Below are 11,782 nucleotides of genomic sequence, written 5' to 3'. Positions count from 1 at the left end.
AAGACCTTGAACCAAATCTTGCAATGGTTTTAGTCTAATTTTATCTAGCTTTTATGGGGTGATAATGCAAACTGTTTAAAGGTCTGTTCTTAAACTTATTTAACTTCCTGATAGAGGAGTCTCTAAAATGAAAGTATGAAACTAACAGTAGTAGCTCCGTGTACAAAATTTACCCATGTCAATTTGATTGTTTTATGTTTGCTTCCAATATTTACAGTTGGTCAATAACATATAAGCAATCTGGACAACTACATGTCTAGCACAGGGACCTTCTATATTGTAACAAATTCAATAAAATACATTATCATGATATAAATACTAAATAAGTTCTTAATAAAATGTATAGTAGAAATTATTGCTGCATATTTGGCTGAAAGTCTGCTTAAATAAGGACTTTGATTTCTGCCTCTAGAAAGAGAAGACCATTGAATAGCTGCTGACAGTACAGTAGGTTTGTAGAGACTGAGTTAATTAGAAAAGAGATCAGTTCCTGTTGGCTAGGAGACACGAATAAACCAGTGACTGGGAAGTCAGGGTGTAGTTTTGGTTTTGTCTTCATTCAAATAGCCCTCCCCACGCCCATTCTGTCATGGGGTACTTGTTTTAGAGCATGCTGCTGTCAAGGGGGAACTTGAACAAAACATCTGACTATTGACTCAGGCCTGAGTCTGAGGTTAATTACTATTGTATAAACAAGCAAGATGAGTAGAGTAAGTACTAGCATCTTAAATGAAAAGAATGTTATAGAATCAGAATGACTTGTGTCAAAAGGGACCTTAAAGATCATCTAGTTCCAACCCCCCCCACCATGGCCAGGTTTTGTTATAATTTTCAGACGGCACAGAAATAACATGACTCTCCATGATGGTAAAGATGAGAGCAAACTTTATTCTTCTAAATTCTACTTTTATAGAGTAGTTCGGTACAAAGAACATGATTGGTTATTCAGCGTCTACACCCTTTTGTAAACATTTCTTTTGCCAGTAAACATGTTGGAAAAAACACCACCTGCAGATGGTTTCTCACTTCCCAAGGTTTGTTTGAATTCCTCCTTAAGATTTCTCAGGCTAACATGAGAAAGTTGCTCACTTGCCTTTCACAGACACTGGCAGAGCCTGAAGCCTCAATTCAGACCAATGTCAGCCCCACATCTCCCCCTTTTAGTTTTTGCTGAGGGCAGCATCTGTGTCTCTGTCCTCTCCTGCAGGCCCTTGCAAGAGAAAAAAAGACAAACATGACACCAGAAGTCCCATTAGTAATCAAGCAATCACTAAATAGAACTTCCATTGGGCACCAACTTAAATGGTCAGGGAAGTTCTCTGGCATTCGGTGTTGACCCTTCACAACCATGTCCATGCACCAGCGTCAAGCTTAGCTATTTACTAATTATAATACAGAAAAAACCAAAACATCATTAGCTTGCTCAAAACTGGCAGTCAAATTTGTCAAGATTCATAACTCTAGGAATCATCCTTTCAGATAACAAGGGCTTTTCCTGCCTTTTAGCAAAAGACAGTGGTCCTTGCATCACACCTGCAACAGCAAACTGGTTTATTTTTCCAATTATTTGGACAACCTGAGTTGACCTTTTTTTTTTTTAAATGCAAAAATGCATGAGATGTTTGAAGGGGCAGAGACCCATTGCAGGATGTGCAGGATTGGACCATCGTTCACTCAGTTGGCCCATGATACCTGTAGGATGTAACCTAGAAAGAAAAAAGGAATAATAAGAATGATAAAATTAATAAAATATCAATAAAAAGATATCTGACTCCCAAAAAAATCTACACGATCCCAATCACCACAAAGGCAAAAACCACAAAGTGAAACAACAGCCCTTAATAACTACAAAACATACACCGAAGGCACGTGAAATATTACCTAAAATACAACTACATCTGTCTCTGTGAGCCTCGCCACAAAGACACACGGAGTCCGGAGTTTGGGGAGATCAGTGCAGCAGGGGGAAAATCCTCCTGCTTTGTTTATTACTTCCTATTTTATACTTCTAGCAAGATGACCATGGATTGGAGAGTGGGCATTCCCACCTCTCACCGCATTGGTCAAGGGGACTGTCACACAGTCTTGTTTGTCCCAGCAAGGAATGTGAAAACAATGGCTATGTTTATAGAACACAGCTGGTGTTTACATGAAAGGAGCGTGAGAAGGTGCAAACCTTCTACTTTAATATGAACGCTCAGCAACTAGTAGAATCTCATGGTGACATCTCACCCTTTTTGTCGATGTGCTCACTGAGAGCCGACGGGCTCTGTCACGGCTAGCCCAGAGCAGCGACAGGCGCCGTAGGGGGGGGTCAGTCTGCGAGCAACGCAGGCAGTACTGACTCCTGTGAGTTCTTTGCCTAGCAGAGGCTTGTGAGAGATGGAGATTCGACAGGCAGTGGAAGGAAAGGAGGAAACAAATTCCAGACGAACAGAGGGTTTATTACAAACACCTCTCCAGCCCGGGACTGTTCGGGTGGAGGGGGGTGCAGGGGGTTTTTGTCCGAGGGAGTCGGAGGGGGGGACAAAGGGGGTGGTCAGCCGCTGCTAGCCAACCAGGGCAGGTTGCCAGGGGATCTGGGGGTAGGGGAACATATTTTGGGCTAATCAGGAGAGAGTGGGCGGGATTTTACAAAGGCGGGAGAAATAACAGGCAGCTAACCGTGTGCTGCATAACAGGTACAGGAGTCATGTGAGTTAAACAAAGGAACAATCGGGGGTGGGGTACAGAGAACTAAAAGAGTACAAAATTATACAAAGCATAACTGATTAAATTAACACACTGGCACATCTCCCCATTTTCTTTTTACTAAAAAGAATGAAACTGAGGGGGGTCCGGCAGATGCTCAGAGTCCAGGTAACATTTGGCGAATCAAGGTTGTTGGGTTGGCCACTAATCGTCTGCGAGGCTTTCACCATCACCTTCTTCCTCAAGCTCCTTCTCAAGCTCCTTCAACTCGTCTTCAGGAGCCGTGGCCTTGGCGACCCGAGCAGCAGCCGGAGAGGGGGCAGATGTGGAACTTAAAACTAACTTAATTAACGATCTCCTGATTAGTCCGAAAGCAAGACAAACAATTAAAATAATAAACAAAATCAACAGACATGTTTTTAAAATGGACCCGGCCCATCCAGATAAACCCCAACCTTTAAAAATGTTGCTCATCCAATCACCTGTCTCTCTTTTGATGTCACTGATCATATCTTGCATCTGTGCAATGAGTTTTCAAGTGTTCTCAGCCCGAGTTGACAGATTAAAACAACATAGACCCTCAAACTCCTCATACGTGTGACCGTGGAGAAGTATGATGTAGTCTATGGCTGCCCGATTTTGGAGGGAAGCTTGCCTCATTATTTCCTCATCCTGCAGGAGGTTGAATAGGGTTCTGGAGGTTAAATTTGCTTGTTTCACCACCCAACATTTTAAATGTCCCAATTCCCCCACGGCCTTAGCAATGGAGACCCATGGGGCAAAATTCGTGATTGCGACCTCTTTAGTTTTGTTCCAATAAATAATTTCCGAATCGCAATCTGGGTCCAATTTTCTAAGGTCTCTTTTGGAAACTGCCAATCCATGTGCACCACTTTGTCTCTTTTGCTTTTCTTTCCAATCTGTAATTTGCATCTTGTTGGGTGTGAACAGCCCTACCTTTCCTAGGGTGCACGGACCTCCAGAAAGACGAGAGGGGATACCTACCCAAGCCCGATCTCTGCAGATCAGAAAGACTCCCTCGGGTAACCTTTTGGGGTGGTTGTAAATTTGAGGGGGAAGATGTTGCCTGGAATGCAATAATCAACAACACGGAGGCAGAGTCTTCAGTGAAAGCTGCTCCCCACCGAGAAAAGACGGCCCAGCCCGTTTATTCTTTTCCTTTTATAATCTTGTGGGTCTGGGAGCACATTGGCTCCTGGGGCTACTACCCCTTCACCCCACTGGCCAGACCAGCTGTCAACCAACATTATTTTCAGGCTGGAAATATGTAAGCAAAGGACAGTGAACAAAAACAAGAAGGGTTGTTTATGTTCCAAAGCGTGAGAAAGTGAAAGACTGACCCTTAATATCACAACAGTAGCTAAAGAACTGACTCCATCTTACAAGCAAGTAGAAGGCTTTTAAAAATCTCAGAAAAACCAGGGCAACAGGAAGAACTCCCTTGGCCAACTTCTTGCACCACGAGTGGGCTCTATCTAGCACTTTAGATTGAAAAACGTGCTTGGTGCGGTTGTCTAAAGCGTCGGCCAAATTGGTAAGACGAATGCAGGCGGGAGCTGCAGTCGCTCCGAGGAGCCACAGCTCTCGGGGTTCCTCCCTCATATTTGGCAGGGAAAGCACAAAATTCCTCCAGCCAATAAAAGGATTAAATTGGGGGGTCTTACTGATGCAGTGGGCACAATGGAGAAGTCTTTCAGGTATTTCCCACTGTTTAAAGGGAATCCCCATGAGGCATGTGGACATCGGGTCTGAGGCTGATGCTTGACTGAGACAGATGTGATTCTGTCCCATAAATTCCGCGAGCAGAGCCCACACGTTGGCTCGCGACTGTGGGACGGTCCAAGCCTGAGTGAATATTAGCAGCTTGGTCAGGAAGAGCACGGTCAGGAGGCTTAGCATCTTGGGTCCAGGTCTGAAAAACAAAACTGGGGGGCAAAAGATTATTAATTTGGGTCACAAAAATAGGTAAAGGGCAGGTCATGGTCCCATTCCCACAGGATGGGAAGAGAGGGTCTGGAGGAGACTCGCCTTCGACGGTGGAATGCCGCCGAAGCCACCTGCGGGACGCTGTCGTCACGCTCCCTCTTCCTTTTAATGAATTGTTTTACCCACTTGGCAGGTATCCATTTGACTCCGGTAGGCGTGAGGACACAGGCGTACCCACGCCCCCACGTCACCAGGTCAAATGGACCCTCCACTTTCCCTGACTCAGGCGATCTCACCAGCACCGGGGGCTTGGGATCGAACTGCCACTCCTTATTGCACCCAAAGTGTGTGGTAATGGGCGGATTGGGACTTTCGAAAGAACAATTTAGAAAATTGATGACATAAAGGGCTCGGGCCAATATGATTGCCGGCGGTTCCACCTTTAACACCTGTTGCTGTTGTTTAAGGACCCTCTTGATCTCTTGGTGGGTCCTCTCTACGATTGCTTGGCCTGTGGGGGAGTGGGGGATGCCTGTTTTGTGCTCCACTCCCCATTGCTGCAGGAAGCCAGCAAATTCCTTGGACTTGTACGCCGGGCCGTTGTCTGTTTTGATCCCCTTGGGGATGCCCATGAATGAGAAGGCCTGAACAAAATGTTGGATAGCATGTTGGGCCCTCTCGCCTGCGTGCGCAGAGGCATAGACAGCGCCAGAGAAGGTATCGACGGAGATGTGAACGTACTTCAGTCTCCCAAAGGATGGAATGTGGGTGACATCCGTCTGCCAGAGTTCACAGCTCTCCAACCCGCGAGAGTTGACTCCGGCATACAGGGTAGGCACAGCGTGGGACTGACAGGAAGGACACGAGCCGACAATCGCCTTAGCTTGTTGACGTGTGAGGTTAAAACGTCTAACTAAGCTAGGCGCGTTCTGATGGAACAGCTGATGGCTGAGCTTGGCCTGCTCAAAAACGTCAGGCAACGGGGCTATCGCTACAGGGGCAGCAAGAGCGTCAGCCCTCCTGTTACCCTCAGCAATAAACCCAGGCAAATCGGTATGCGACCTGGTATGCATCACATAAAATGGTTGCTCTCGGTGGGAGACAAGTTTGACCAATTTCGAGAGCTGCTCATACAGAGCTGTGTTGGACACCTCTTGTAAAATTGCCTGATCTAGATACCACCCCCGCTACGTATGCGGAGTCGGTTACAATAATAAGAGGTCCAGGGAATCTCTCAAGTGCCCTGACAACAGCAGCCAACTCGGCTATTTGAGGTGAACCCTCAACCACTTTAATGTCTGCCTCCCACTGCTGAGTTTCAGGGTTCTCCCAAGTCATTACTGACTTGTGAGAACTCCCGGACGTGTCTGTAAAAACTGTCAGCGCATCGAGAGGTCTCCTGCTCTGGACACTCCTTAAAGCCAATCTAAATGTTACGTCCAAATTAAATAATTTGTGGGCCGGACGATGAATTGAAATTTGGCCCGTAAAGGAATCTAGAGCGAATTGAAGTGCTTCATTCTCCTGAAGCAGGTGCTCCAACATGGGTTTGGTCATTTGGCCTGTTGACAATCCAATTGGCATGTGAATACATTCGAAGTCGCATCCTGCCAAATCTTTCATCCGCGTTCTTGCTTTGCGGATGAGCTCAGCCATAAGCTCTTGTGGCTGTGTCATTCTTTTGGGCCGATGGTGGCTGAGAAAGACCCACTCTATAATAAGAAGAGGGTCCTTTCTGCCTTGGCCCTTGGTGTTGTGTGCTGATGTTTTTGCACCCGTGTCCCATTGAAAAATGATCCCATGTAGATGTGGCAGCTTACCCAGAATGATAAACCGAAAGGGAAGCTCGGGATCGCATCTGTGTGCCTGTCGCGATGTCATTGCCTGCTGGACTTTCTCCAACGCTGCTTTTGCCTCTGCGGTAAGTACCCTAGGAGAACTGAGCTCCCCTCCCCTTTTCAATAAATTGAAAAGAGGGGCTAGATCCTCGGTGGTCAGATCTAGCCAGGGCCTTACCTCATTCAAGGCACCGCAAAGCTGATGGGGGTCTGCAAGGGTACGGACGTTTGTCCGTATTTCCAATTTTTGAGGCACAATGGTCCTCTTACCAATCTCCAGGCCCAGGTACTTCCAGGGTGCCATCCTTTGGATCTTATCTTTTTGCAGCTCGAACCCTGCAGCAACTAACGAATTGGTTACAAGGTCAAGCGCTCGCGTAAGTTCATCTTCGGTCGGCGCGCAAATGAGGATGTCATCCATATAGTGGTGGATGACAACCCCCTCCATGGCTGCACGCACAGGGGACAGCAAGGAAGAGACGTACTGCTGACACATCACTGGGGAGGCCTTCATCCCTTGCGGGAGCACCTTCCCGTGGTACCTCTTCCTTGGGGCCGCTCGGTTGATGGAAGGAACCGAGAAGGCGAAACGCGGGGCATCGTCCGGGTGTAGAGGAATTTGGAAAAAGCAATCTTTTATGTCAATTACAGCCAGATTCCAATTTCGTGGCAGCATGGTTGGGGAAGGCATCCCAGGTTGGAGAGACCCTATATCTTCAATTACCTCGTTAATTTGGCGGAGGTCGTGGAGGAGGCACCATTGTTTTTTGTCACTCTTTCGAATGACAAAAATGGGCGAGTTCCATGGAGAATTGGTCTCCACGATGTGATCTTTAGCTAATTGCTCCTCCAAGAGCTCCTCAAGGGCCTGTAATTTCTCTTTTGTTAGCGGCCACTGCTCAACCCAGACTGGTTTATCTGTCGTCCAATTCAGTTTCAGGGTCGGGCGCTTCTCAGCAGCCGCTGCCCAAAAATTTTGCGAGGGGTCGGGAGTGTCAATTGTGACCCCCCCCGGGCCATGAGGTCTCTACCAAGCAGGGGTTCCTGGTAATCTAAAACAAAAGGATGGATGGCAGCCACTTGTCCTTTTGGCCCCGTAATTTTTACCACGCTTTTTGACTGTTTTGCGGATTGGAACCCTCCTACACCCCGGATCTGTCTGGCCACGTCCTCCAGGGCCCAATGCGACGGCCATTCCACGGTCGGAATAATTGTCACATGTGCCCCTGTGTCAAAAAGCAGATCTTTATCTATTGACTCATCTCCCACAGTGAGCGTACATCGCACCAAGGGCTTTCGGGTGGAAATGTGATGTACAGCATTGACAGTGAAGGTAAGATGTTCTGGGTCACCATATGGGATTGCCTGTGCGATGACCTGGCCCTCGGGTAAAAATGTGGGCGGATGAGTGCAGCGCAGCCAGAGAATGAGGGCCCTGGGGTTGTTGTGAAGTGTCCCCGGGACTACCTCAATCTCCTGCGGAGTATATTTGCAATCACCGACGACGATGAACTTACCTTCGCCGGTCATTGGCCACCGATGTAACTTCCTTGGGTCTATGGTGACGAAATGAAAGTCCCTATCCGTCAGGTGCAATGGTCTGGTGAGATGCAACCTGTAGAGTTCAAAAAAGGAAGAGGTGGTGAGAATTGGTTTTGCCATTTCGAGTTCAGGTGATGTCAAGTCCGGTATAAAATGTCCATCCAATTGACCCCCTTTGGAGTTCCCTGCCCGGTCCACCCGATTGGGGTCGTCACGCTGGGTGGACCCTCGCTCCCCCTTCAGTTTTTTTGCTGTGCCTGGGAAGGCACCGGCGTTCCCGGAGGTGTAGTTGGAGAACGCTGTTGTGAAGGTCTCCTAGGGCAGTTGGTAGTCCAGTGTCCTTCCTCTTTGCAAAAGAAGCAGCGACCAGGGCGGTTGCCGAAGGAGGGTCGCCGCTGAGGCGGACGATGTGGAGGCTGTTGGGATGTGTCTGCAGCACGCACAGTCTTGGGCGGAAAAGTTGCCTGGGAGGGTGGTGGTGGGTTCCTCCGGGCAAGGAAGGGCACCTTCATCTGGCACACCTGGAGCATGGACTGGAGAGTGCGGGGCGGATCTAGGGGAAGACTTAAGATTGCCTGTCTACACAGGTCGTTAGCATTGACAAAAACAAGCTCCCCTATAATACCTTCCCGTGCACTCTCTGTCTTAACCTGAATCTCCGCTGCTCTGGTGAGCTGCTCTACAAAAGCAACGAAGGATTCAGAAGGTCCCTGCTTAATGGTGGTATAGGGTGGTGATGGTGCGTCTGGCTGCAAACAGAAGAAAGCCTTGCAGGCTATATCTTTTATAATGGAGAGGACTGCCGAGGGTATTAGGGCTGCCTGGGACTCAGGAGAAACGTAGGTACCTTCACCAGGAAGCAACTCAAGGGAAAGGGGATTGCCCTGTTCATCGATGGCTGGGAAGGGCAACTGAGGCATAGCCTCTCACAGGGCCTGTTTGAATGCTGCCTCCCAGAGCTTAAACTCTGTGCCATTCATTAGGCAAGAGAAAAGCTGCCGGAGGTCTGCAGGAACAACATGAAAACCTGCGAGATCAGCAGTGAGGAGGCCACGGAAGTAGGGGCTCTCCCTGCCATAATCCTTGTGCGCCTTGCATAAATCCCGAATGATGCTTTGGGAAAAAGCATGCCAATTGGGTTTTGGTGTGTCACCACCACGTGTTCTGCGGTAGGTGACAGGCGCAGCAGAAAGAGCAACTTCCGGTTCACCATCGCTCATTTCTTCCGGTTCCCAACCATGGGAACCCGAAGTGAGGGCATGGGAAAATTGCTGGCAAGATGGCCTCCTTCTGGGGCAGGGAGATGGACTTGGCTCCGCCTCAGGGGCATGTCGATGGGCAGGGTGAGTGGGCGGGACCTTTGGGGAGGAGGGAGGGGTCCAGGGAGGGGTTATGGGAGGGGCTGGGGGAGGAGCTGAGGGAAGGAAGGGGTTGGAGGAAAGGAAAGGGTTTGGGGGAGGGGGGAAGGGTGACGGCCACATGGTGGAGTGGACGCTATTTGGTGTATCACAGCCGCCATTTGGTGGTTGGTGTGATGCACTTAAATTAAACTGAACTTTGGGTTTGTAACTCGGAGAAGCAGGGGGGAGGTGAGGTCCTCGATCAGCCTGGCCAGGGCTTCTCGAGGAGTCCTCAGCAGTCCGTCCAAGACTACTGAGGCTGGGGGACCGGGAGTTTTTCAGAGAGCCTGGGCTAGCAACCCTCTGGGTCACTGCTCTCTTTAAAATTCCCCTTCTCGGGGCAGAGGGACTGGGACTGGGGTGAGGGGAAACCGGGGCAGGCTGATTTTTCAGAGAGATTTTCTGCACTCCCTTATTCGTTGCTGTCGTCTTTAATTGTAAAACTAAAAAAGCTAATTTCTGTGTGTCCTGGTCCCCAGCGTTTCCTAATTGTAATAATTTCTTTTCCACCGTCTCCCGAAATCGGGAGCTGTGGACCATAGCCTGGGACACCTTCGGGTAGTGCAGGAAAACCCATCTGATCAGCTTTTTTAAACAATCTTTAGAAAACCTAACCTTATTAGCATCAAGCTGTTCAACGCAAACGTAATAAACCCCTTTCTGGGAAGCAGACAGGGAGGCACCCATCCTGCCTGTATCGTTTCTGGAGCCAGCGAACGTAAAATCGCAATGAAAAACAAACCGCCGCGGCGCGCTTTTAAAAGTGGTGGAAGCACGCTCACGACCGCTGCTGCAAAATGCCGGCGCGCGGTGCTTAAACGAAGCGGACTGACCAGCAAAAACCCACACCAGCCGGCAGTCCCGCGAGCCAGCGCTCGCACACAAATAAAAATCTTAAAACAACTGAGGGAACGAAAAAACGCCAGGGGGAACGAAACCAGGGCAGGGGGCCAAAAAACCCGATCCCCGGGGGCCGCGCGACCGCAGCCTGGGGGTCTTTCCCACACAGGCTGCTACCAGGGGACCCCGTCCCCACCAACCCGCCCCGCGGTCAAGGGGGGTATACTTACCTGAAAATCCCTGGCGTGGGTGCTGCAGAACGACTCCAGAAATCCACTGCCAGGAGGAGGACCGTCTTCGGAGCACAGCGGAGACGGCTGTCCTTCTCTTCCCCGGGGAGCACTTCTCCGCGGAGACTGCTCTCACCCGAGGCGGTGCGACGGCCGGGGATTATTTCAGATGGGCTCACCTCTTCGCTGATGCCCACCAATCCTCTCCGTGGGGTCCTTAAAGGCGCTGAGAGCCCCTTTTTAGGGCCGAACACTGTCGCAGTGCCCACCTAGAGTTGACGGACTCTGTCACCGGCTAGCCCAGACACGGCAACACGCGTCGGCAAGGGTCAGCCTGCAAGCAGCGCAAGCAGGGCTGACTCCTGTGGGTTCTTTTCCTGAGGGGCTCTAGTGAGCGATGGAGATACGACAGGCAGTGGGACGAAAGGAGGAGACAATTCCGGATGAACAGACGGTTTATTAGAAACACCTCCTCAGCCCGGGACTGTCCGGGGGGAGGAGGGTGCAGTGGGGGGGGGCAAAGGGAGTGGTCAGTCACTGCTAGCCAACCAGAGCCAGTTGCTAGGGGACCCAGGGGTAGGGGAACACAACTTGGACTAATCAGGAGAGAGTAGGAGGGAGTTTACAAAGGCGGGAAAAATAACAGACACTTAACCGAATGTCGCATAACAGGTGCAGGTGCAGACTGAAATCATGTGAGTGAGACAAAGGAATAATAATTAGGGGGGTAGGGTACATGGAACCAGATGAGTACAAAAATATATAAAGTATAACCGATTAAATTAACACACTGCCACAATTGCCCTACTTTGGACATGCTCTGGGATCTCAATGCCTTTCCTGAAAGGAGGACCCCAAGTCTGAACACAGGAAGTTCTCCTGAGTTGCCTGCCTGTCTTGGTTTGGAAAGACAGGTATCTGCCAGGGAAAACTGCAGTTTCCCTTGCAATGGAGAATGTAAAACCCCGTCCCTCCAAATTATTACAATTTTGCAATTAGCAGCTTTCAGGCAAAAATATGGGAATAGGAGTAGCAGTTCTTTACTATGAATAATAAAAATGCAAATGCAGTAATACAAAAAAAAAAAAAGCAAGCCAACAAAAAAAAGTCCTAGAAAACCCTGACACAGTCAGGAATACGACCTGACACCCTGTTGGTCAGGGTGTTTGAAGCAGTCCAAATAAGCCAAATAAGTCCTCCTGGAGTGACAGATGTGGTTCTCTTGGAGTAGGTATGATCCTGTAGACAGGTTCAGGGGTGGTGAGATTGTTGCAGCCGGGAAGCCTGGTAGGCT

At 49.2% G+C, this 11,782-nt stretch overlaps 1 protein-coding gene across 1 annotated transcript; it reads right to left on the bottom strand.

The window, feature by feature from the left end:
• Nucleotides 1-885: 885 nt before the first annotated feature.
• On the bottom strand, nucleotides 886-9,331 carry LOC134565206 (uncharacterized). Its single transcript, XM_063424693.1, has 2 exons — nucleotides 7,994-9,331; nucleotides 886-4,637 (listed from the first exon to the last, which is right to left on the bottom strand). The coding sequence occupies exons 1-2, from the start codon at nucleotides 8,136-8,138 to the stop codon at nucleotides 4,018-4,020; spliced, it is 765 nt and encodes a 254-aa protein (XP_063280763.1). The 5' UTR covers nucleotides 8,139-9,331; the 3' UTR covers nucleotides 886-4,017.
• Between the last annotated feature and the right edge of the window lie 2,451 nt (nucleotides 9,332-11,782).

This window comes from Prinia subflava (assembly GCF_021018805.1).
Source record: "Prinia subflava isolate CZ2003 ecotype Zambia chromosome W unlocalized genomic scaffold, Cam_Psub_1.2 scaffold_39_NEW, whole genome shotgun sequence".
NCBI classification, from domain to species: domain Eukaryota; kingdom Metazoa; phylum Chordata; class Aves; order Passeriformes; family Cisticolidae; genus Prinia; species Prinia subflava.
Note: the sequence above shows the minus strand (reverse complement) of the source record. Positions and strands in the feature narration are given on the sequence as shown.

Excerpts from the sequence above, each read along its gene's own strand:
- LOC134565206 (XM_063424693.1), bottom strand. The coding sequence starts at position 8,138 with ATGGCAAAACCAATTCTCACCACCTCTTCCTTTTTTGAACTCTACAGG. Across the intron at positions 4,638-7,993 it reads GTGGCCAATGACCGGCGAAG|TTTTGTTTTTCAGACCTGGA; the intron begins GTAAGTTCATCG and ends TTTGCCCCCCAG.